At 38.4% G+C, this 26,775-nt stretch overlaps 1 protein-coding gene across 4 annotated transcripts in view; it reads right to left on the reverse strand.

Moving 5' to 3' along the window:
* Window positions 1-320: 320 nt before the first annotated feature.
* fer (fer (fps/fes related) tyrosine kinase) overlaps window positions 321-26,775 on the reverse strand; it is a 30,368-nt gene continuing 3,913 nt past the window's right edge. For 2 of the 4 annotated variants that reach the window (XM_072672724.1, XM_072672706.1), the window contains exons 2-19: window positions 23,323-23,600; window positions 20,538-20,711; window positions 20,332-20,431; window positions 18,219-18,402; window positions 16,002-16,139; window positions 14,892-15,011; window positions 14,483-14,605; window positions 13,089-13,278; window positions 12,825-12,920; window positions 11,657-11,860; window positions 11,391-11,513; window positions 9,983-10,039; window positions 9,706-9,821; window positions 9,379-9,473; window positions 9,148-9,271; window positions 4,920-5,074; window positions 4,315-4,437; window positions 321-4,118 (exon numbers count right to left, since the gene is read on the reverse strand). In XM_072672724.1, coding sequence (XP_072528825.1) covers window positions 3,982-4,118; window positions 4,315-4,437; window positions 4,920-5,074; window positions 9,148-9,271; window positions 9,379-9,473; window positions 9,706-9,821; window positions 9,983-10,039; window positions 11,391-11,513; window positions 11,657-11,860; window positions 12,825-12,920; window positions 13,089-13,278; window positions 14,483-14,605; window positions 14,892-15,011; window positions 16,002-16,139; window positions 18,219-18,402; window positions 20,332-20,431; window positions 20,538-20,711; window positions 23,323-23,532 — 2,469 coding nt within the window. In that variant the 5' untranslated portion in view covers window positions 23,533-23,600 and the 3' untranslated portion in view covers window positions 321-3,981. Of the gene's footprint in view, window positions 4,119-4,314; window positions 4,438-4,919; window positions 5,075-9,147; window positions 9,272-9,378; window positions 9,474-9,705; window positions 9,822-9,982; window positions 10,040-11,390; window positions 11,514-11,656; window positions 11,861-12,824; window positions 12,921-13,088; window positions 13,279-14,482; window positions 14,606-14,891; window positions 15,012-16,001; window positions 16,140-18,218; window positions 18,403-20,331; window positions 20,432-20,537; window positions 20,712-23,322; window positions 23,604-26,775 lie in introns of all 4 variants that reach the window. The other 2 variants (XM_072672731.1, XM_072672714.1) reach the window with 1 other exon arrangement.

Below are 26,775 nucleotides of genomic sequence, written 5' to 3' on the forward strand. Positions count from 1 at the left end.
CTCCCATTCATATTTTAACCAGTGGCAGGTCTCCACATTTATAAAGTCTCTATGTCCATCAGTTTAGAGTATAGTGTCCTGCAGCTCCATGTTCCAAAACAGAGACTATAAAAACAGTTCACCCCAGACCGGTGGAGGTGGAGGGTGGTGTTACAGTTTTTGCAGGGTGAGATGTCTGCAGTTAATGATCGGTTTCCATATCTGTGCATATCTGTTCAACAACAGCTCATAGTATGCTTGCTTTGTAAAATGAATAAATGTGGGGTGTAAGTTCCAATCATTTGTATGACTTGCATTAGCTTTAGACATTTACTCAGATCTAAGATTTTACAGAGTTTTATTGCAAGTGTACAATATAAACACTTTGTGGGTATTATCATACTGAAATGTCTATCACAAGAGGTGTTACACACAAACAGAAACTGACAGATGACAAGTCTATACAAATATACAAAAATATGAGCAATGAAACCAACTGACAACCACTACCCACTTGCATGTCTGATTTCTTGAGTTAGTCCATTCACCATAATACAAATTCCTTTGATAGTCATTAGTCCAGTGTATGTTTTTTTTGCCCCCCATCTAAATATTTAATGAAAACTTTTCCGGGGAATGAGGACTAATTGAAACAGCGTTCCTATCAAATATTGGCCAAAAGTGCAATCAATATTATTATGATAATAATAATAATAATAATATTTAATGGACCCAAAAATTATAGTAATGAAACAAGCATGCTACACAGAGCAGTGTTTCCCAACCCTGGTCCTGGAGTACTGCATGTTTTGGTGCAAGTTTTTTTCTTCTTCTTACAAACCTGATCCAACACAAAAAGCCTCGGAACAGGGTAAACCGTAAAATGAGCAGACCCAGGATTAGGAAACCCTGTCGGAGTGATACGAGTGACATCAGTAATACTTATATGGGGGAAAATACAGAAAACCCAATGTCCTCTTTACTGTGTAGTTCACATCGAACAGTTTCTATTACAGAAAGGACTGGAACTGATTCACAAAATGACTGACGCATCATTATTGTGCATTATATTTGACACGTGGCGATTTTAAGATTGGAAAATTAGAAGGTCACACTGAGCAAATCAAACAAGCAAACAAGCAAAACAAATGATTAAAAATCAGTTCAGTATCTTTGGAAAACAAATTTCAGTATATTGTGTAACAAATACTGGCAAACACAAATACACAGACAGTAGGAGTTATGGCAAATAGTATTTAAAAAATAAAGATAAAAACAAAGAATAATATTACAATATTTCAAATAAATAAAATGAGATACTTGCTTTGCATGTAAGTATATATATAAAAAAAAAAAAAAAAAAAAGTTGAGAGCTCACTCAGCAGTAGTTTTAATGACGCAAGCTCAGCTTCAACATAACTCACCGATGATCTCCAGGTCACCAGAAACCACTAGTGATGTTCTATCATGTGATGAATCAACCTGAAGCTACAGTAGCTCTGTATACGTATTAGAACTGTCGACAGTTTTGTTTTTCAGGTCAACTCATTACATGGTTGACCATTTCTGACACTACACGTGAAGAAATGACTGCAGTTTTCGAAAACAGAAAAAAGGTGGAGGGGGTTATGGACCCAAAAGGAAAGAGCTGATTCTACGAGTTCATTTCAACATATTCCAAAACTGCAAACGCTGTAGATCAACGGTTTGCTTCTCGGCCATATTTGATCATAGCTGGGGACACACTGATGTCTAGATGCATTGAAGAATGAAGAGACTTTTACATTCTAAAGTTGATTAGTATAACACCTACAAAATTATTACATTATAGAATCTACAAAAGTATTTACAAAATACAAAAGGAATGCCATGTGGAAACCCTCAACACCATTCCATTTATTCCTTAGATAAATGGAAACGGCAAAGTTCTGTAACTTAAAAACGATGGTTTGTAAGGACACTGCTTGGGCAGGCAGCACGGTTGGCCAGCAGAAGTTGGCTACACTGAGAACTGAATTGAATAAGCAACAGAAAAGGTTGTTTCTTGCATATATTGCATACAAAATAATCCGTTATTTCCTGGCAGTCTTGTAATACTACTGAGGATAAATGCACGTCAAATAAATCCCAGTTGAGGTCTGGAAAGAAGATAAGGTCTCGTCATGAAATTAAAGAATGCAACCAGAAACATGCAGATACTGATAACGTATGTGCCTGAGATTTGCTTTGGTTGTTGATTGTTGAAAAAAACTTGAAAAGAAACTGAAATATGTAGGAAAGTAACCTTTGATTTTTTTGTTTTTGTTTTTTTGTTACATGTAAAGAACCTATGCAGAACAGTAAACATCCATTTTGGGTAGAGCACTTTGCAGCCATTTAGTATGTAAAATGTTAAAACTTGCCACAGCCTAAAAGCAAAAACCATCAGTGAAGCATCTTTGAAAGGTTCCAATCAGTTGTGCAGATATGCAGCACAAAGTCTATCTATCTATCTATAAAATGACTTCACTAAATGGGTCGTTTGTTTTTCACTTAAGGCCACAAACGGTTGCATTTGATATAAATTCTGTATAAATTTAAACTAACCTGAAATGTCCCCTCAAATCTAATTTCTTGGCAAAAAGATTAAGTAACAGGTTATGTGACAATATATACTATAATACTCCTTTTAACAGCATAATCTTTGACTCCGTTTACACCTGATCACTTGAGTATCAGGATTACAGATGATAAGGTCAAGCCACGTAAAAATGCAAGTGTAAAACACCCCCAAGACGCATTTAAACCAGATACAAATCCAATCTCTTAAACCAAAGTGCAACCGAAACTCCAGCAATAACTGCCGCGCAACAATTGACTCTGCATATTCCGTCCCAGACAGCCATCAGATTTCAGTCTGACTAACTGGAGATGCGTTTGACTACTAAGTGTGTAAAATCCGATCAGGATACAATCCAGATACTCGTCACATGAAGTGACCAGGTGTAAACGGGGTATTTATGAAACTACACTACACTGAAAAGTAGGAGAATCACTATTCAAGTGGATTCCTGTTGAAAAGGAGAACATAAGCAAATTTTGTGCCCATAAAAGATCAAATCACTGCAAAGCAATACAAGCATCAGAGGAGTCTGCACAGTGCTCAAACATACTGGCTGGTGGCACATTATCAACCGTATGGCAAGAAAAATGCGTATTAGGCATAAAAGGTTCCTTTTTGCCATACTTCCTTCACTTCTGGGTCATTCAACAACTCATCAAGGGCCTGTTGGATCACATCATGGATTTCTGTGAAAGAATCAAGCAAATTCAGCTCCAAGAAATACCTTGAAAGTTGAGACCATGAGGACACAAGACCTTTACATCACCCAGGTTTCTACAAAAATCAGTAGCACCATTAGCAGGAAATAGAAATTCAGATTATATCAGTACACCTGCCTCTGTCCGAGATTCTGTGTATAAAACATCAAGGAATACAAAAATGTATTATCTCTCAAAAACAATAGACTTTCTGGAGCCACATACAGGTTATTTTGATATTTTTTCTTTTAGCACTTTCATTATTACTTTATATATGCTTTTAAGTAATAGTTTTGAACCCAATTGGGCACCTGATTGTAATCTGATTGGTCTTGGAAATGTTGCCTTAATGTTCCACTGAAATCCATGACATGACCAGGCAGTTGTTGTGGAATGTTCTGTAATTATCTGTCTAATTCGACTCGCTCTGAAATTACCAGTAGTTGGAACAGACCCATAAAAGGAAATATAGCATTTAGTAGAAATGCAGGCATTTTAAAATAGAATCAAGACCTCAAGCACTGGTAATGGCTCAAAAACAGCTCTTGCATAGGCAATTCATACAATCATTTTATGACAAGTTGTACTCTGCAAAATAATCATAAAATGTAATGAACATGAGGGAGAAGCGTTCTAAATGTCTCCGTTTGTGGGTAAGGTAGAGATAACCTGTAAAAGACGTTGGTTTGGTCTAATTTGGAGCTATTTTTTCTTGACTAAAGAGAGCTCCCTATGAATTTCTGCAAATTTGGGTCGATTTTCAGGCTTGTAATCCCAGCACCTCTGCATGATCTTGTAGACCTCATCTGGGCACTTCTGTGGGCATGACATTCTGTAACCTGTATTCATGGAAAAAAAATAAAAATAAACATCCATCATCAACTGAATTTAAAGGACAAATGCTGCCTGTTTGTTTCCTGAAACCAGATTGACTGCAACAAACTTTACAAACCCACAGCAGTAAAATAAAGATAGATGATGTAAATACAAGCACTTGTTCTGTTACTAACATGGGTTACGTGTGAAGATAAGTACCTTTCTCAACTTGCTCACGAGCTTGCTGGTTGGTCATGCCTGGGTAAGGACACACTCCCAAGCTGAAGGTCTCCCACAGGAGGATCCCATAGCTCCACACATCGCTTTCTGAGCTGTATCTCCCTGTGGGACGTTCACAAGTCCATAAAGGGTTCATGCAGTTCAGTCAGTCTAGACACCAGCCTAGGTCTGGGCAATTAATCGCTTATTATGTAAAACCGACATTCAGAACCTGTAATCCATGGTTATTTATTTATTCATTTTTCATTTCTGTTAATACCTTCCCCACTGTGTGTGCTCATGTACAGCCCCTTAAAAACATACTACCGCGTGTGAAGTTACATATCTCCGCCCCATCCGGTCTGAGACATAAAAGCAACATGGAGGGAAACTCAAACACAGTGCCAACTGAGCAGCTCGAGAAGCTTATACAACCATTCACTAATTATAACTGAGGTAAAGGTTCAATTACTCATGATTTTGATTCAAGGTCATATCGCCCAGCACCATACCAGTACTATACTATACCAAACCCGTCAAGATCAGTAGGTTGACTGAATAAATAAATAAAAAGTTAAACTAGAGATTAAAGCGTAGAGGTTTACCATAGTTGAGCGCTTCTGGCGCAGTCCACTTGATGGGAATCTGCTTAAGGCCAGAAGACGAGTAAATCCCATCATCCTCCTGCCGCGACATCCCAAAATCACTGATCTTTAATAGGTTGTTTTCTCCCACCAAGCAGTTCCGGGCAGCCAGGTCCCTGTAGAACGCATCAAGAGTACAGGATGAAATGTGGTCTTTGAGTTCTTGCTCTCTAAGATTCTGCGACTACCATACAAATTTAGAACAGTACGTTGCAGTGCATGTTTACTATGCTAGAGTTCTACTGGCATTGCAGTTACATGTAAATTATGCTTTAATAAATATTAAAATTCAAAGAATTTCTTAGTCTTGCTTACAGAAAGTCACAGGAAAATAGTAAAGGGAACAAAACAGTTTAGTGCCATGGCCTGAAGAAGCCTCAATGCTAATGATATTATCATTTGATATAAAAAACAAATATGATATTAAATAAAAGGTTAGGGTCTTGAAGGAACATGCCACCCAGCTGGGACCTGTTTTACCCAGTTCCTTTAGACCCTCGGGCTTGGAAAATGGCAACGATCATTCCAGTACCAAAACCAGCTCACCTACACAATCATTCCATGATTACAGACCCACTGCTCTTACATCTTTAATAGGCAAAAAGGCAAAATAGGCAAAAGCTGGTCGAAGATTGAAAGATGCTACACTGGTTTTCCTGGACAAAATATTTGGTCTTTTGGACAAGACTAATAAATATGTACAGGTATTCTTTATGAATTTCTATTCTGCTTTTAATACAGTTCAGTCTTGATCCACTTTTGCGATGCTTTTGGTGACCTGAATACAATTTATAGCCTTGTTTTGTGGATCAGAGTTTTTGAGAGAGAGGCCCCAACACGTTTGTATCAGTAGCACCTTTTCCAACTGCCACTGGTGTTTTACTTCCTCTTCTTTTCTCTGTATATGCAAATGAAATCAAAGGGATGTTACCAGCCCCTCTTCCTCTCAGTGCATCAACCATCTAGCCACCTGGTTTATAGGCAGCTTCCTCGATCTTAATGGTAGTATGACCAAGGAGATACGTTTAGGACGTGACCTATCCTATCCCACCAGTTACATATTATCCCCTCTGACGCCATCTTACAGAAGGACAATTCAGGACCGAATATGTTAGCCAGGTGTGTCTTCAAACCAATTACCATGAAAGTGCAGGAAGTGGAACAAGTTAATCAGAGTACTTGGGGACACGCACTGACAGCAGACAGATGAATGTGTATTACTTCTATAAAAAGGTGAGGCAAAGGCTCTCTCCGCTCAGGAAGCTGAGGACTTTTAATAACAGCAAACATATCTTGATCATGGTTAACAGGCCACTTTTTGAGAGTGTTCTTAGTTTTTAGACTGTGTCTTGATATAGAAGCCTCTCAGCTTAGTACAGGAACGAGCTGACCCAGGTAGTTACCCAGGTCAGTAAGATCAGTGGAGACAAACAATTGTCTTCACGGAACTGATACATCCAATTCATAAGGCAATTTAGGTCTACAGTGACTCTACCCATCATCATTACAGCTGCTGCTATCAGACAGAGCACTATCTAGAGGTCCCACTAGCTAAGAAGAATGGGTACCAAAAAAATAAATAAATCATGTGCCCCCTTGGTTGTGAACATTTTGAATAAGGGTCCCATTTAAAAAGTGTTTAGTATTTGTCTATGTATTTATGTAATTGCATATCTACAGGTGAATAATCAGGGCCCACATGATTTTTGAATTGTGGTTGATCTCAGGGAAAACATTTCTAAATTATATTTTATATTGAAATACTTCAGTAGTTAACCAGTTTGCATGCTAATATGACTGTGTACTGATGACTGTAAATTGGCCAATACAGCAATTCTCAATAATCACTTCTTTGAAATTGAAACAGATTCAAAGTTATAAATTGTATCAATACTTTACTCATTTACATTACTTTGTACCAGGCAGGGGTCAGGACGGCCACCTTGACCGATTTGTGGCTATGTGTGTTCTGACAGCTTTCAGCACTTTTAACGTTTTGTGGGGGGTTTTTTTTATACATAAATTTGTGCTACAGTAGGCTCAGACAGGCTAGCCTTCGCTCTATATGTGTATCAATGAGCAATGGGTGCTCATGACCCTGCAGCTGGTTTACCAGCTGTCTTTTCTCAGACCACTATTGGTAGGTAATAAGGTTATTGGAAATGCTCTGACCCAGACTTCTCATCATTCCAATCTGGTCTTTTTTTTAAAGTGGCTCAGATGTTAAATTTCCCTGCTTTTAACACAGCAAAGTCAAGAACTGACTGTTCACTTGCTGCCTAATAAATCTCAACACTTGACATATTCCACTGTAATGAAAATCAGTGTTCCTTACTTCATCACCAGTGGTTTTAATGTTATGGCTGATCAGTGTATACAATATACAGTGCATCCGGAAAGTATTCACAGCGCTTCACTTTTTCCACATTTTGTTAGGTTACAGCCTTATTCCAAATTGTATTAAATTAATCTCTTTCCTCAAAATTCTACACAAAATACCCCATTATGACCATGTGAAAAAAGTTTTCTTGAGAGTTCTGAAAATTTATTAAAATTAAAAAACAAAGAAATCATATTTACATAAGTATTCACAGCCTTTGCTTAATACTTTGTAGAACCACCCTTGGCAGCAACTACAGCCTCAAGTCTTTTTGAATATGATGCCACAAGCTTGGCACACCTCTTTAGGCAGTTTTGCCCATTCTTCTTTGCAGTACCTCTGAAGCTCCATCAGGTTGGATGGGAGACGTCTGTGCACAGCCATTTTCAGATCTCTCCAGAGATGTTCAATCGGATTCAAGTCTGGGCTCTGGCTGGGCCACTCCAGGACATTCACAGAGTGGTCCTGAAGCCACTCCTTTGAGATCTTGGCTGTGTGCTTCGGATCGTTGTCCTGCTGAAAAATGAACCGTCGCCCCAGTCTGAGGTCAAGAGCGCTATGGAGTAGGTTTTCATCCAGGATGTCTCTGTACATTGCTGCATTCATCTTTCCCTCTATCCTGACGAGTCTGGCAGTTCCTGCTGCTGAAAAACATCCCCATAGCATGATGCTGCCACCACCATGCTTGACTGTAGGGATGGTATTGGCCTCATGATGAGCAGTGCCTGGTTTCCTCCAAACATGACGCCTGGCATTCACACCAAAGAGTTCAATCTTTGTCTCATCAGACCAGAGAATTTTGTTTCTCATGGTCTGAGAGTCCTTCAGGTGCCTTTTGGCAAATTCCAGACGGGCTGCCTTGTGCCTTTTACTAAGGAGTGGCTTTTGCCTGGCCACTCTGCCATACAGGCCTGATTGGTGGATTGCTGCAGAGATGGTTGTCCTTCTGCAAGGTTCTCCTCTCTCCACGGAGGAACGCTGGAGCTCTGACAGAGTGACCATCGGGTTCTTGGTCACCTCCCTGACCAAGGCCCTTCTCCCCCGATCGCTCAATTTAGATGGCCGGCCAGCTCTAGGAAGAGTCCTGGTGGTTCCAAACTTCTTCCATTTACGGATGATGGAGGCCACTGTGCTCATTGGGACCTTCAAAGCAGCAGAAATTTTTCTGTATCCTTCCCCAGATTTGTGCCTCGAGACTATTTTGTCTCGGAGGTCTACAGACAATTCCTTTGACTTCATGCTTGGTGTTTGCGCTCTGACATGCAGTCAACTGTGGGACCTTATATAGACAGGTGTGTGCCTTTCCAAATCATGTCCAATCAACTGGATTTACCACAGGGGGACTCCATTTAAGCTGTAGAAACATCTCAAGGATGATCAGTGGAAACAGGATGCACCTGAGCTCAATTTTGAGCTTCATGGCGAAGGCTGTGAATACTTACGTAAATGTGATTTCTTTGTTTTTTATTTTTAATAAATTTTCAGAACTCTCAAGAAAACTTTTTTCACATGGTCATAATGGGGTATTTTGTGTAGAATTTTGAGGAAAGAGATTAATTTAATACAATTTGGAATAAGGCTGTAACCTAACAAAATGTGGAAAAAGTGAAGCGCTGTGAATACTTTCCGGTTGCACTGTATACAGTCACTGGTTGGAATATGCAGCCACCGCTGCTTGCACTGGACAGGACACAGTATGAAAACTGCACTTTGTGAGTTTCAGCTTAAAGAAAAGGGAACAATCTTTAACTCTGACACAGAAATGCCTGTTAATGATCCCGTTAAATGCTCCAGGAGAGCGACTTTTACCTATGAATACAATTCTTTAGCTCCAGGTAGGCCATTCCTGCAGCAGCATCTAGAGCAAACTTCACCAGCTGCTTTGTCTTGAGGTCTTCTTTCTTTTTCCTCAAGAAGGACAGAAAGTCCCCACCTGTTTGAAAAGTCAGAGAGTAGTATTATGCAAAAAACTGGCACACTCAATGAGGAGTTGTAAAGCATTACATTTCATCAGGCCAAAGTAGGCTATAGTGGACATACCTGGTACAAGTTCCATTACTATATAAATGGGCTGTCTTTGTGTACAGACACCTATTAACTTTACAATGTTGGGATGATCATACTGCTTAAGGATCCTTATAAAAAAAGAAAGACACAATTAAGAACACGATAAATAAAATTATCAGGAACAGTGAACTTCAAAACTTCAATATTTAAAGAAACAGTTCATCTAAAGTATTAATGTGGAGCACAATCAATGATGAGGTAGTGGGATTCAGTTAATATGACTTGCCAGTTCATTTACTATTAGCAAAATTAGCTTTTATTTTCTTCTTCCCCAAAACAACTTCAACAAGTTGTGCTCACCTGGCCTCTGAGAGGAACTTTATCTTGAGGTCTTGTGGGAGATCTTCTTTACAGGTCTTCACAGCCACAGGAGTCTTGTCCCTTAACGTTCCTTTGAATACTTCACCAAAATTGCCCTAAAATACAGTTCATACTCTGTCATTATGTGATTTTTTTGTACATAAAGAAATAAAATATGTCATAAATAACCTGTAAATATATAGTACTTATGTCATATATTTTTAAAAATATTATTTAAGTTCAAAAGCAAAGCATCACAGACAAGGGCAGGACATACTTTGCCTAGAAGTTCTCCTAGAATGACATCTTCATGATTAAGGATCCATTTTTTATCCTGAAAAAGACCACATACACACATCAGCCTCCTGGCACGGACTAAGCAAATATGCTTACGCTGTACAAAACACATGAGTGTTTAATCAGAAAGTAAATGGCTTTATTCCGAAACAAAAAACACAAACATGCCATTAGCATGAATTCAATTCAATACACCAGCTGAATCCCAAATGACCACCTCCAGCTCAAAAAAACAAGACAACAGGAATTGGCAATGACCATAAACATATACAGTGAACATATACAATAAAACAGTATGTCACACTGTATAAGCCCAAGTTTCTAGAAATAGTCCATCAAAGAGTGCTGTGATAGAGCGTCTTTTGATCCCTCAGCAAAAAGCACTGTAGTGAAGTACAAACAGACAATAACAGTACACTGATCATTTTAGTCTCCATTAAAAGGCAATTATTATAACACTATATCAGAGTGACCCCTGGTACTCCTTTTATATGGTATATTCAGATCTGGATTATGAATAAAATAGTAGTGTAGACACATAATGAGATGCTTTACTTGTTTCTGTAAAGATTATGCACTTAATATAAAACATTGTATTTATTTTTAACAGAACATTTTCAGCTAAAGCCAATTAGCAGTTTAGATTAATACTGTCTCGGCTGTTAAGCTCTTTTACAAATAACTTTTTTTTTTTTTTTTACACCTTTTGCACCAACCAAAGTTACAAATTCCAGTCGTAAGCCCACTTTAACCATAAGACCATAGCTGCCTTTAATTTGTCATGCCTGGCTGTGGGAGCCATTTAGCGCAAACTTGCGAAATACACCTGATAGTTGGGTCACATCAAGGTCAGATCACGTTCTCACCACAAACGAACCAGAGACTTTCTCCAACTCTACAGCACAAAACAATGCTCTTGTGGTTGTCCTTACATTTATAGAGAACTCGGCATTAAGCCAACTCTTAGCTAGGTATAAAACAGTCTTGGTCTACCTGCAACTTCATCACAAATGTAACTAAATTACACAAAACATCAGGACAAGCCTCAGGCATTTTGAAAACCAGAGCTATGGACTGATAAATGCGATCTCTCTGGCTCACAATCACCAAAAGGTATGTTTGGGGGCACTTCGGGGTACCAGTCAAATTATACTTTGGCAGCCAGTGTTACAGCAAATAGAAGCACTGTCAAAAACTGATTACCAAAAAAGGCTGGCCTCTATAGCAAAATCAAGAGGTACCCAACCTTCTGCCTACAACGGCATAAATATTGGACTGCTAAACATCTAAATTACAACTTGCTCCAAAAACAGATTAGAGACCTAGAAATTTCACTCACTCACTGGAACAGTGGGATAAAATGTGTGCTGAAAAAAGAAAATAATTACCTTTATAACAGGATTTAAGAGAACAACCCCAGACTTCTTGGTAATGACTTGTTTTGTAGTGTAGTGATGCTCGATCAGTTGAGGAATGGTGGGGAATCCAGTGCCTTCAAATCTGTACTGATTCTGTGAGATGGAAGACAGCCATCAGAGACTACAATAAGCTCCATCCAAGAACAGCAGCACTATCCAAGTTTTCATAGAGGAGTTATAATAAACAGATATAATTAATCCAGCCTCTCCAGAATATTTATAATAAATGTACTCACATCAGCATACTGGATGATGAAGTGTCTGCGCTGTGCGTCTGAGAACACAGAAAGCACATACTCGCCGGGCTTGCCATGGCTTTCACGCACCAAAAAGTCTCCTTGCTGCTTGAGCAGCTCTTGGGCCTCTGTGCGGGGTATCGCCCCATGGTACCACTCCTGCTCCCCCAACGGCTTCTCACTGGTGGGGATCACATCGAAGAACTGGGGAAACACAGACAATATACAGTGATTAGATTAAAAAGGGCAGCACTACCACACATACACACACACACACACTTAGGGTATCAGCAAATTCCAATTTAATATTTCAATTTTTTTTGTCAAAAAGCTGCAAATTATACGTTGCGTTTTCACATTACCACTGCTTCAACAATGCTATTTTCCTCTAGCACTATGTTATGCAGGCCATTTCCCAGCCAAGATTCTCAACTTGGACCTAGTTAAACAACATTTTACTGTATATGCTGTACACATTTATTAAATATGCACAGTTTTAACAGCAAATATTCAAATGTACTCCATTTACATGCCATTTGTAATATTTATGTATATGTTGATCTTGTGGCTGAAGGTTTCCTTTTTCCTAATGTTTGCATTTCTACTGGAAATGTCATACAAACATAACACATTCAATGTGCCATAAAGTTAAATGTAAACGCAATATTTTATTTTTCCACAAATATGTTAACATTTAAACTGTAATTGTGTATTAATGTGCAGAAGTGTGATCTCTGTAGAGGACAAACTTATTTTAACCAAGTTAATCAAGAAGTTCATGTAATTTGACCAAACCATTGCTCAAGACTATGAATAGATTTAGTACATTTTCATTATTATATGACAAAAAGTGTAAAGGTTAATTAATGACTGCAATATACTAGACTTTATTTAGCTTGTGTCTTCCTTTAGCAGGCAACAGTAGCTTCCCCACACTAGCATTCTCTAAACACACTGTGTTACTTGATGAAAGGACTGTTTATTGATTCAAATGAAATTAAACCTATTGAGTTTAGGTTTGAGCAAGATTGTATATTCTAAATAATATTTTCACCAATTTATAAAAGGAGTAGGTCACCTGAGGTTTTGCGTTGCAGTGATTTTACCAGAGGTTTTACTGTAATACACCAAGAAACAAAAAAAGCTAAAGTAACAGAACAGCTCTTACTGAGGAAGAGCCCAGCACAGACTTCGGTGACCGAATGATGCCAGCGATGGAGTGACGGAGGGTATCAAACTTTGATATTCTGTCTTTATTTTTATCCTGGAACAAGAAGAAAAGTGTAAATAAGAGGGATATAGCATTCACAACTGTTTATACTTTCTTATGTCAGTTATTTCATATTCACATCTGAACTGAATCATTTAAAATTTCTACTCAAAATCTAGGAGTGAAAATAGCAAGAACAAGCAAAAAAGCAAAGAGCTTCACCACTGAGTTGACGGAACGTGCGTCTTCCTCATAGTTGACCACAGGTGGAGGCTCCTTGCCCTCGTTCTCCTGCATCTTGTGCTCCAGCAGCTCCTTCTGGCAGCTCAGTTTGGATTCGGAGCAACGGAGCAGCTGCACTGTCTGCCTCAGCTCCTCCAGAGACTGCTTCTGACTCAGCAACAAAACCGTGCTAAGAGAAAGAGATAGTAAGAGAACATTCAAGCCTTAGTAGTCAGTGCATAAACAGTGCCTTAGATCCTCATTTTAAAATCTGTTACTATTATATGCAGCTAGACTCAATCTAACTGACTGATGCTAGCAGCCAGTATTTGTGAAGCACATGTGTATAATAAGTAAGGCTTGATACTGATTGATTTGAGTAATGATATATATTTTTTGCAATACTGTAAATTCTTAAAAACAGTATTGATAAGTAAGTATCAAAACTATTGATTTGAGTTAACAGTGTAAGTGTAGAGATCGGTGGCAGACAGTCATTTGTGTCTAAACCCCGACCGCTGTGTTTTACTCTGTCTTCAGCCATTACTCTTTTACTTTGATGTTAGCTTTTTATACTATGACAGTTTCCTAAAATTAATTAGATAAAAAACAACATATCGCCTTGCTTACAATATTGTAAAAACCCACAATACAGTAACTTCCTAACCCCTGTATCATGATATGTATATTATCGCCAGGTTCTGGCAAAACACAGCCCTAATAATGGGTAGCTGCCCATTTATAATGTTAAGCACTGCAAGACATGACACCAATGTAACATACCAGGCCACATCACAGTGCAGCATTGCAAACCTCAATTAACAGAACATCAGTAATCAGTGATATGCAATGTCAGTGGCTCAATAAGGATCTCTCTAATATGTCCATGACATTCTGGAACAAAAGTGAGATTCATTTCAAGAGTTTCCATGTTGGAAAAACATAGTTGCTAAATTTACAGGTTTAGAAATTTACATGCCACTTTCTAGGCCATGTGGGAACCCAGATTTTCAGCCGAAGTAATTATGTTTGCCTAACAGTGTCCGAATACAGAAAAAGTATTCAGTTTTCACTTCTTTTGAGCGTAGATGAGCTTTGCAAACTGATCCTGGGTGTGTTTACACTCAGCGTTTCATGCAGAAAGTGAAATCCAAACGTGAAACAATCATTAAAAATTTATAAAATAAAAAATAAAATAAAAACAAAATAAAAAAGGTGTATACGGGCTTAGAGATGTTAAAAAACTAGCCTAGGCAAGGCCTCCCTCGCAACAGCACAATGATATTTTTTTTTCAGATTCCATAAGTAACTGCAATTCAGTACAAAGTCAGGTCAATAAAACAAGTTTTGAGCAAACTCGAAAACCACAGGTGAGAAATTAAGACTCTACGTACTCAGACTTCTTTTCACAGTTTTTGGCAGAATCCTCAATTTTGCTCTGCAGGTCTACCATGAGGTCCTCTTTACTGCGTAGACTCTGCTGGGTCAGCAGAAGCTCTTCAGCCGTAGACTTTAGCCTGAGAACAGATCAGTTGAAAATCCTCTAAATAATGCTTAAATCAACCAGAGATCAGTAATATAACATGAGTTGGTAAGGGTTACGTACTGTAATTGCTGTTATTGTGCTATTAATACATTCTATTACAACATAGCTAACCAGTCCATTTTCACTCTGCTGTTCTTTCTTATAACTTTTAATCATTTATTTTAGCCATTAACATGATCACCACCACCACTACTACTACTACTACTACTACCACTACTACTAATGACTATTGAGGAGAAAGGGATTTTTGAACTCACAGTGCTTGTAAACTGTCTGCAGTCAAATTGTTCCATAGGATCTCGTTGGCTTGAAGATTCTCCGTCTCATCTAATAGTGAAACGTCAAATTCTACATTTGGTTCTTTGCTTTCAGGTGACCTAGAAAGTAAGAAAAAATAAATAAAAATATTTGTAAGGATTTGTTGACATCACAGTTTGGTGCCCGTAGCTGTACTGAGAATTTGTGGTATGCACAGCCTGTAGGCACGTTGATGAAGCCGTACGTTTTTTTTTTGTTTTTGTTTTTTTTTAAGAAGTTTAAGTTTATACTTGTTAGCTTTGGTCCGTAAAACGAAATATGGTGCGATTGCGCTGTTAGTGCGGCTCGTTAGAGCAAGTGCAAACCAAACAAGAAGGCAGAGAGCTCCTGAGCTGGTGGGCCTCGGTCCGTTTCTGAAGTAAGAACACAAACAATCCAAAAGCATCTAAACGAACCAAGCGCAGAGTTGTACATGGGCACGGGTTCACTCCTGCCCACAAAATCAAACATCAACCCTCTGGACTGGGCTGTGTCCCAAACCACACACTAAAACAATTCTACACAGCGTTTCAAAACCTGCCACTCAATAAAATAAAAACGTGCGAGAGTTGGGATGCAGCGACAATAACATTGAATTTTACAGCTTTAACGTGCGTGGTAAGGTTAACATATAAGCATGTGTCTATTATTAAAATAGTTGTTTAATACTGCACCCCCCACCGCCCCCTTGCGCCCCATTTTCGTTCCATTGCAAATATGTCCATATGCATGCAAAGCAAACCAGTACTACAATATAAGATAAGTATAAACACACCCTTAAAAGAAGTAGCGTGGGAACTACTGGGTTGTGAGGAAGCGTCATTTTTAAATTATTTCATAATTTATTGTTTAATAAAAGAACAGGATACAGGTGAATCTTGGCATGAATGGTTTTGGAAACACCTGCCTTAAGTTGTAGGCAGTTAGCAAGTTAGCAATATAAAATTAGATCAAGCTGTTTGATGTTATGATTTTTGTTTTTTTCCCCCCGTTGTTCTGAGCCATGATGTTCCAACCGTGGTTTCTTTCTACTTTTGCACCCCTAATTTCTACAGATCCTTTTTACTTACCCATGCACTTCAATGAAGTTATCATATTCAGATGTAGGATCAATTTGGTCAACAGAGGTGTGTATTTCTTTGTGGACCTTCACTATTTCATCAGTCAGGAGGCTGGTGATTTCACTGTACTCCTCCAGAATCCCTTTCCTGGAAGAGAGAAAGAGACACTTCAGATTTCTTCTTCACAAAACAGAATACAAAAGGCTGATGCTACCTGGTTCGTTTTAGGATGGTTGGTATTTTTATGGTTGTGCTAAATAAATCTGAACATGGTCTTCTTCAAATTAACCAAACATATAACCAAGATTTATACAAATTAAGTTTTCTGTAAACCAATGCAATCTAAGGTGAGCTAAATATCTAATTATGGTATGCACAGGTGGTAGGCATATTTTAAAGGATTAGGTATTGACTGAATTAAGACTAATCCAAGTCCAATCCCGTTTTAGCACTATTTTACAGCAGTGTTAAGCGAGAATTGCTATTCACAACTGGGATCCTCCTAGAGTTGTGGAGTGTAATTCACTTTTACTCCACTGTGGACAAATCACACTTGGCTCCATGGAATGGACAGCTGTACACATTTTTATAGTATTTTATACAAACAGATATCCGCTTCAGTCTATAACATTATGTATATGAAATGATATATGTATTTTACTCCACCATTTTAAGTATCTAGTAGTATCTGAATCACTTTACTAGTCAGTCAAGCTGGAACATAAATAAAGACATTACAAGACACAGTTATCAACAGACAGCACAGCTCTATTAATCTGTACTCTCACAGTCCCTAAAAGGCCTTGTGTCACTTAAGGGACACTTACCTCTATAACAGTCATTTTATTGTTTTGTTCTTACGGATTAACTTCAGATTACTTAGAACTCTGTGATTAAAAAAACAGCTTAATATAAAATCACCCACACAGAAGTCTGTTGTGCTCTGGTAATCTTGTTGCAGCTTAAACACAAGGGTCTCTGTACTGTACCAGGGGTACAGGAATTAGATGTCCAGACTTAAATTAGGTGTCCAACATAGCAGTCAGTTATAGTACAACAACAAAGGTGCACTGCCCTCCAATGGTCAAGCAAAAACTAGCTTTTAGGAAAAACTTGAATTTAAGACTGTCCAATGATGTTTGGATGATGTCCAATTTTCAGCAAAAGAAATCCTGACTTATAAAACAGCCTTGCAAGAGATTCTTAAAATCCACTGTTTTCTAACGCATTCGAATGGATGGATGGATGGATGGATGGATGCTTCATTACTCAAAAAACCCTCTGTGAGCTCTTTATTCTTAAGAGTGTGTTAGTATTCATCAGGTACTCCCCAGTTTCTATTATACAAAACAGTAAAAATTTACTAAACTAATTTGGTAGTCCTATTTAAACAGATCCTTTTGTTTTTAGAATTAAGTTAAATACATGATTGAAAGTTTTATTACTTTTATATATGTTTTTTCTCTACTGGATTCTACTGTTTTATTATTATTAAAGACATTTTACTTTTAATTTTAGGAGTAAAAACTCAGCTAACAGAAAATGCTCAGAACGATCAGCAAACAGCATAATGTTAACATGAAACCTAGCCTGCATCAACACAATAGGCTACAAAAGGCATATGCTTTATTTTACATGCATTACATGCCAATGGTTCTCTCATTTGTGGCTGAAATTGATACATGTTGCATTGTTTAGTCTCCTCCTTCACATCTCATTGCTTTTATGGTTTCAAGGAAGATGCTGTTTGCAGGCTGAAAACAGCAGGCTCATAGTCCACTAAACACAAAGGACCAACTAAGTGGAGGTATACAACTAAGTATCAGGTTTAGCTTTACCTTTTCAAATGCTGCCAATGCGTCAGTTTTGATACAGTTTTAGTGTGAAAAGGCTGTTAGAATGTTTCTCAACCAATCAGATTATGAGGGCAGAACTGTTTCTGACCCAACATTCCCAGTTAGAAACACTAACATTACGGAAATAATGTTTTAAGCAACATTCCAAAAACAAAAATTTGCCAACCAAATGTGAAAATCCCATATTCACTTGTGAGAATTTTAAAAATAAATCAACAATCCAGAAAACCTGACCGATTGACTGTCCAAAAAAAACAAAAGTTATAATGTTCAGAAAACATTCTACTAACCAAGCATAGCTGGGAAGTGTTATGTAAAATAATTTCTTATTATTGTCATTTTGACATTTTGCCTGGTGTATGAGACTCACAGAGCACTGATCATCTCCTCCTGCATCTTCTGCAGCGAGTCCAGCAGCAGAGGCAGCGCACTCTCATGGTAGTGCTCCTGGTGTAGCTGTGCGCTGCGCACCGCCAGCACATACTGGTTGTGTAGGTTGTGCAGTTTCATGGTGGCTTTGTCGTAGCGTTCACGTGCCTTCTCAGGCTCTTTGCCTAAAGAGAAGACAGACAGGTTAATGACTGTTTGACCGTATCCTGAACATCTGCTTTGGTATTTGAAGTCTGGTATGTGAAAAAGAACCCACTTAAACACATTCAGAAAGGCGGGGAGATGCTGTGATGTCTGGCTAATGTCTATTTACTCTCTAACCTGATGACAGAGAGGCTGACGAACCTACGAACAAGATATTCTCACTGGTAGGGACTTTATCAACCTGTCAAGCCTGATCTGTGTGTTGAATCTATACTGTTCTAGTGATCAGCACAGAATAATTAGTACTAAAACATACTACATGGCCAAAAGTATGTGGACAATCCTTCTAAATAGTAAGTGAAACTATATCAGTGACACTCAATGCTCTCAGGTGCATAAACCCAAGTACACAGCAATCTCCAGCAGTCTCCAAACTGGCTGCAGAATCAGTTGTACTGAATGAGCACAATCACTTCCAGTTGTAATAGGATTCTTTCAAAATTCTACCCGGCTGCACCAGTGAGTGTTGGTCCTATGAAATGAAAACATCTAGTGGCTAATGGTATAACAATTATGATACATTGTCAAAAAAATTAAACCACCTACTGTGTGTTTAAGTGGGCTGGCTTTCACCGTCAATGACTAAAAATCCCATCTAGTTTTGTATTGCTAATGATCAGTTTCAGAACATCGCCATTTTAAAAAAAATGAATCAAACCAATATGTGTAGCTCGGTCGAATCAAAACATATTTTATACAGAGTTCATATCATGAAAAAAACTACATTTCCTTACTTAAAATAATACATCTTGTACTCCCCGCAAAAGCATGGAAGGCACCACCGTCTAAATTGACATACTCTACATACACATGCCTATAAAATATTTAGCTCCAACCATTCCCATGTTGTAAGAAGCGTTTCAGACTGGACTGCTTATTGAATGAGACCTCAATACAGAGCAGCCAATAAGAACAGAAGTACTTTACATATGTCCTTAAAAACACACAATGATCAAATAAAAATAAATTAATTACAAAAAATAAACATGATCAGGTCAAATTAATTGTGGCTGTTTTGGTTCCTGAACATTATAACAGGAAAATAATAAAATTCCCCCGTTTCTGTTCACCTCCTAAATTAGTTTTTGTGCCATTGAAAGTCACTTCATTTGTTGAATGCCACAATTTGACTCCAAATAGAGAAGGCTATCTATTAAATCTTACTGACAAGATAAGGAGTCGATTAGTAAGAAAAGCAGCCATTAGGCTAATGGACCGTGTTGTCAAACATATTGGAGCATTTCACAAAAAGTCAGCTGAACTTCTGTATGGAGTTGGAGCATGGTGCCAACAAGCAAGGCTAAATGACCCTGAGAACACCATACCCACAGTAAAGCATGGTGGTGGTAGCATTATGGGTAGCATTATTATAGGGTTATGGGCAAGATGGAGTCTGCACAATCTGCAAAAGACAAGAATGGAAATCCACCATTCAACAGGATAATGACCCTGTTATACTTAATATTAAGAACCTGAATGTTTTTGAGCGGCACAGTTAAAGTCCAGACCTTGATTTGATTAATAATCTTCATTTTTAAATGAAGTCATATCAATTTTAAACTGCAACACTATAAAATGTAATAAATAACTAAATAAAATGACCATGAACACTTTTGGGGGGTTTTACTGACCATGTAAAAAAAATGTGTATGTGACTGTATAACCTGAACCAACACATTGGAGTATATACTTTTACTTTTAACACTTATGCAACGCAGCAAAAAACTAAACTGGTTACTTAATTATTGTCTGTGGTCATCTGTGGTGCGTTACAGATGCAGCAGGAAAAGAATTAGGCTGAAAAACACTGTACAACTCTTTTAATGCGTGAATAAAGGGAATACAATTCAGCTCTAAGGCTGACGTAGAACAGACCACAGTGCTATTACCTTTTACCACTGCCTCCTTGTATTTCTCTTTGGCACTATGAGCATCCTTACTTAACTGCCTGTAGATACTCTTCAGCTTTTCAAGGTCAGTTTTTGTAACCTGGAACCAACAAAACTTATTAGATCTAATCAATGGTAGTGAATTAAGTATACATGGTTTGAAAAACTGAAAACTGGATAAAATTTAAGGTTGGTGTTGGACTTGCCTTGTTCAACTCAAACTCGATCTGCTGGTGGATGCTCTGGTAACTCCTCTTCACCTGCTGCTTGTCTTTGATCATCATAGTAAGGCGATGCAGTGGGCCAGAGTTCAGCTCCTCAGCATGAGTCTTCATGATCTTACTCAGCTGCTCTGTCTGCTGTACCATGTGAGCCCATGACTGAGCGCGAGAGAAAACGGCATCAAATCAACATAATGGCTTCTGACACAGAGCGTACCTACAATATGTCCTCTTAAATTCAGTAAAAAGTGTTCTGATGACTGCATAGGGATGAGTTTCCAAAATGAACAAGCTAATGAATGATATGAGGAAAGAAAGTGGTTGGTGTGGTGCAACAGAGAACACCACTACCTGCCAGTGAGCTACCACAACATGTGGGAGACCAGGGTTCGATTCCTGGTCTGGATGACTATGCAGCGCTACAACAATAAGAGTCCTTGGGCAAGACTCCCAACACTACAATGGCCCGCCTCTGTAATATAAGTAACCTTGTAAGTCGCTCTGGATAAGAGCATTAGCTAAATGCCATGAATGTAAATGTAAGAAAGAAAGTAAGAGCAAGTTCTGCGATTATTTCATGAAGGACTTTGTAAAGCAAAACTTGTTTTTAACATTTACAATGTTTTGCTCCCCTCTACCCCCTCATCCTCCTCTCTCTCTGTCTCTCTATCTCTTTTGGAAACATATAGAGAGAATAGCTTGCATACTTTCAGTTCTTGTCGTTCTTTATTCTTTATCTCCTGATGTTTTCCTGATGAAAAGTGAAACAACTAAAAATAAGCACCAAGTATGCACAGACATTTTGGGGCCAGATTCACAAAAGATGTTCATAATTTTCTTAAATGCAAGTCTCCGAAAAACGTTAGAAGTTCTCAAACTTATTTTTTAGGATGTCTTTCTCTTCATTTTACAGCTTATCATAAATACATGATCTAAGGATCGCCAATTTAAATTCCAGGTCTTAAAACCCACCTCTTCCGAGAGTACCTAGGAAAAGTGTAGTGTTGAGTATTATGGTCTCCATGTTGGCTTTTGTGTTTAATAGTATCTAGGCTTAGAGGTATCTTTGGATCCTGGTCTATACAAACTTGCTACGGGAGTTAACAGTGAAGTACTTTCGTAAGTCGCTCTGGATAAGAGCTCAATGCCTTCAATGTAAATATAGGTCATGCTGCTTCCCACTGGCAGCCGGAGTCTGAGCACAACTGGCCTGCTCTTTAGGGGTGGGTTGATGGCACTTCTTCTCCACATCACTTTCTGTTGGCTATGCTGGATAGCACAGGTGTCTGTTAGCTGTTGTATCAGAGCTGGGGAGCCGTGCTTTCCTCCGAGTGTGCTGGAAGCGCAGTGATGCTGTATTAGCGGAATGAGGCGGTAGCTGGCCTCACGTGTCAGCGAAGACATGCTCAGTCTCTTCTGGGGGCATTGCTACTGACAAAGGGAGTTCAGATGAACAGGGATTGGCTAATTGGCCTTTCAAATTGGGTAGAAAATGGGGTAAAATGAGAAATAATCTATTTTAAAAAAATAAATAATAATTATCATCACTGTAAACAAGAACTAGAAGCAATAAAGGAGGAAACAGCACACAGGAAAAAGGTTGGAAAAAGAACTGTGGCCATTTTCTTTTTCTTATGTAGACACTATTAATACTATAAGAACCATGGGCCTCATGCATCAATATCTTCCTAAGAATTTTCTTATATTTGTTCTTGAGAGAAGTCCTAATAAAAAGTCTATGTCAGATTCATGACGTGTTTTCAAATTGCAAACTGTTAACAGCTCTGTTCTTATAATGATCAATCCCATTGTCCTCATAACTGAACAACAACGGTAGATTTCAGAATCTTCAAAAACTGCATATAGAGAAGTTTTATAGAGAAATTTCCTCTTAAGAATGTAAAGTTGGTAAATAAGGTCCATTTTCACTTTTAATCTTGTTAAATTATACTTTAATTGCAGCAATTCTAGTACCTATTTAAAATGATAAGAGAAACTGAACTATTAGTCTACGACAAGATTGAGCCTCCTGCAAGGTTCAGAAAATATTTAAGAATATTTAAGAATTTATTCTTAGTTAAGGAAAGTTAAGGAAATTCTTGAAGATGTTTGAAGCATAACTACCCTAAATACTTTTGAATTTTGTTTGACAGTTCTGTGATATGTCTGTGGGAACGGATCGAACATGCTAACATTTACACACTACACAAAACTATCTGAGGGGGAACAATACAACAGTTAATGAAACAAACTGGCTGTTCAAAATAAATGGGAAGAAATTTAGGTTTTATGGAAAGTTTTGTTGCTTTTTCTTGTTATATTCAATTCGTCCCAAACAGTGACCTCCAAACCACAGAGTGAATTGAACTGTGACATTTTTGTACCCTTTCCATTAGTATCCCTAAGGTCTACAGAATGCTGGTAAAAATCTTGAATGAAATATTACAACCCGTGTACACCCGTGGTTTATTTATGATGAATTTACTTATGATGACTTCTTGTTGCTTTTTTGTGCATGTTTTTAATGGCAGAGAGTCCGAGTGAAAAATCACTTTCGGTGCAAATTTTTAAAACTTTTATATTTATAGCTTCTATTTAAATTTCTATATGAGCCCAACAGTGTGTGTAATACAAACATTTGGGAGAGGGATTTTATTACATTTTATTAAATTAAATAAATAACTCCTGTATTTTTTTACTTTAAAACTGGTCAATCTGACCTACAACATATCAGGAGGTTAAGCAATACCATGGACAAAAAGCCAGTTACCTTGGACACAGTGCTGATGTAATGGATCTGGGAAGAGTTGTCATGCTTGTCCACCTGCTGGCTGATGTTGAGCAGAAGCGAGGCATACTCCTTGTCACTCTTCACACGAAGTGTCATAAAGCGCTTCACTGTCTCCAGCAGCTTCAGCTCCCAGTCTTGTAGCTTAATCAGGCCCTCGTGGGAGTTCCGCAAGTCCTGGCCAAACCCCATCTTGGTGCAAGGCAAGCGGTTTGTCTATCTCTCACCAGGGTACAGCCTTCAGGTCTGCATTTCTTGCTCTGCTGGAGAGATAGTTGTGTGTTAAATTGATACTTTAATCAATAAATCATTGTAAATGCTGCCAGTTTGCATAACATCAAATAGATAGAAATAATGAAGCTAATGAGGAAAGACAGCTTGCAGATCCATTTACACTAAAAAAAAGCACATATTCCACAATTTTCTTGTTGCCCCCTCCCCATATAAGGTTCATTTAATGTTGTGCATGCTCCAAAAATGGTCATTATTTAATCAATTTATTTATTTATTTTACACAAAACTTTTCATTTTCTAATGTCTTATTATCTCACGAGCTGCTCTACCTGGCTATTGTGTCTCAAAAAGCTAAAACAGTCCTGAGAGCTGCAACACGAATGGGCAGGGCTAACTGCTACAGACTCAATAGGTGGAGCCATGTAAAAGAGTGGGTTCTCGTGTCTGTTTACATCAGAAAAGAAAAAACAAGCTGAACGATTTATTTTGAAATGATATATTAGTCCTATCTGTGTTCATTTTTGGTGTTCTCAAACAGTTGTAGGATCTACAGGTATTAATATGTTAACATGCCATGAATTGTGAGATCAGAAGCTTTACCAAGGATGCACTTTCTATTAGATGACCAGAAACCTGTTACTTGTGTTTCTTAAGCAGCGGCTTTTATGCAGCGGAAAAAGATTTTCCTTACACAAAGTGAGAATAGAGGTAAAGGCAATTAAAAAAAAAGAAAGAAAAAAAAGTCACCAACAGACTCCACTCAGGAAGTGGCCATCAGGGCAACGCATGGGCTGTTTCCACTATCTGCAAGCAAGCCTAGAATGAATCAGTGTAGTAAAGAAAAACAAAGCCTTCCAATGTGAATCTTCTCAGCTAGGTTCGTCTTAAAACAAATCCCTATTTGAAGTTATAAAGGAGCTCATAGTGGAAAGACCTGGACCAATGCTGCAGACTGTTTAATCACTCTGAACACCAGTGAGCTTAAACTCCCAATAAAGCCCTAAAAAGCTTATTAACCATCCATACCTTCTGCTCATCTGCCTCATGCAGAGCAGAAGAAGCCTAAGCTCATACAATTACAGCTCTTCAAAAACAAAAACAAACAAAAAAAACCTGCTCACAAGAACCTTTGGACCACTAGCGACTGGCCATAAACCAAATTCATTTCATGATTAGCAAACAAAGAATGCCAGCTACAAGGCAGGGAAATCAGGACCCATGATACCCAGACCATAAGACTTCTTCTCCCAAGAAGTCTTAATAGGATTTCGTCATGATGATTTGTCTTGATTCCCTGCCTGAATGGAGAACACAAAACCCTTGTATCTCCAAAATGGCAACTTTACAGGGAAAAGAAAAAAACTTTCAATGGAAGTCAAAGTAAAAAGATTTTACTCCAATAGCTTTTCTATCTGCCCATTCATCAAGAAATTTTGACAAAGTGTAAAGAACAGAGACCCGAATGGATATGAAGGTTTTTGTGCGAAAGTGATGTCAAACAGAATAAGCAAAACACAGCCAAGCTACCCTCCTAGTAAAGAGCTTTTAAGGTGCTGAATCCGAAAAACAATACAACTGGTACTTCTGATAAGGGTGACTCATGACAATGAAGTCATAAGTGGGTGGGTTTATAGAATTACAAGGATTATTTAGAGGGTATGTGGCCATTTTGTCATGCTGCTGAGGAAGGCCTTTGAGCCCAAACACTGTGCTTGCCTGTGCTTTGTCTGACAGTTCCATAAATATTCTGTGAATTATGAATGAGCGCTCTCCTACTCTTCTCTGGTTACATATACGCAACACAAAAACATACATTTACACACCAACAATGAGAAAAATACATATGAACAAAAACAATTAATTAAATAAAAAAAATACGCCGGCATCCACACAAACAACTAACTATACAACTCTATTAATTTTGAACCCAACTAGCTACCATAAAAAGAAAGTACTTCCTGTTTTTCTTCTCTTGCATGAGCCACATTTTTAAACCTCATGTACAACCACCTACCGTACCCTGTAACCTAAAACAGAAAAATGGGAAGTACCAATGGTAAAACAAAAGTGACACCTGACTGAGTAACCTCAGACTTCCTTCAGTGGTAGATGTCTAGATAACAGGACAGTTCTAATACTTGATCAACAACACAGTTGAAACTTAAGAAGCCCAAACGACTAAAAGTAGGCTATGCCAGACAATATTCGCCAAAGGCAAAGTTTTCAGAAACTTGATGAAGACAACTCTGGATTATACAATAAAATTATTAAAAAAAAGAAAAGAAAAAGGTTTATGGCTACGCACATCACTTTTAAGGATACCCCAAACCTGATTACATTGTGTAGGTCCCTCTTGTGCGGTCAAAACATTGCTCTGGACCATTGAAACATGAACTCTGAAGGTGTGGGTGGTATCAGACACCAAGACGTTAGTAGATCAATTAAGTCCTGCAACTTGTGAAACAGGGTCTCCATGAAACAGACAGTCTGTCCAACACAACCTACAGACACCTGATTGAAGTCAACACTCCGAACTCCTCGTTGTGTTTCTCAAACTGTTCCTGAACAATTTCTGCAGTGTGACAGGGAGCATTATGCTTCTGAAAGAGGACACTGCCATACCGTTGAAACCGTTGTACATGAAGGGATGCACTTGGTGTGAAACAATGTTCAGATAGATGGTCAGGATTATCAGGAACATTGCCCAGAGCATCACATTACGTCTGCTGGCTTGCCTTGGTCCCATCTCTTCTGCAGCTTCACACAGCTGGTGGTCCACATGATGAAAAATAAAAATGTTATTCATCAGCCACCTCATTCCATTGCTCCATGGCCCAGCTCTGATGCTCACTTACCCATTGTAGACACTTTCAGTGGTGGACAGGGGTTAGCATGGGCAAGTCTGCATTTACACAGCCTCATACACAACAAGTTCTGAAAGCTTTCTCTAGCAGCTACCATTAACTTTTATACTACAGCAACTCTTCAGCCATGGGTGCCAATGACCCTGTCCTTTCTTGGTCCACTTCTGGACGTACTAACCACTGCATACCAGAAAAACAGCTCAAACCCTGCTTGATGTTTAGGAGATGTTCCGGCCCAGTTGTCTAGCTCTCACAATTTGGCTCTTGTCAAAGTGTCTTCGATTCTTATGCATGCCCATTTTTCCCCACTTTTAACACAGTCATTAAGAACCGACTG

Source organism: Salminus brasiliensis, chromosome 1, assembly GCF_030463535.1.
Source record: "Salminus brasiliensis chromosome 1, fSalBra1.hap2, whole genome shotgun sequence".
NCBI classification, from domain to species: Eukaryota; Metazoa; Chordata; class Actinopteri; order Characiformes; family Bryconidae; genus Salminus; species Salminus brasiliensis.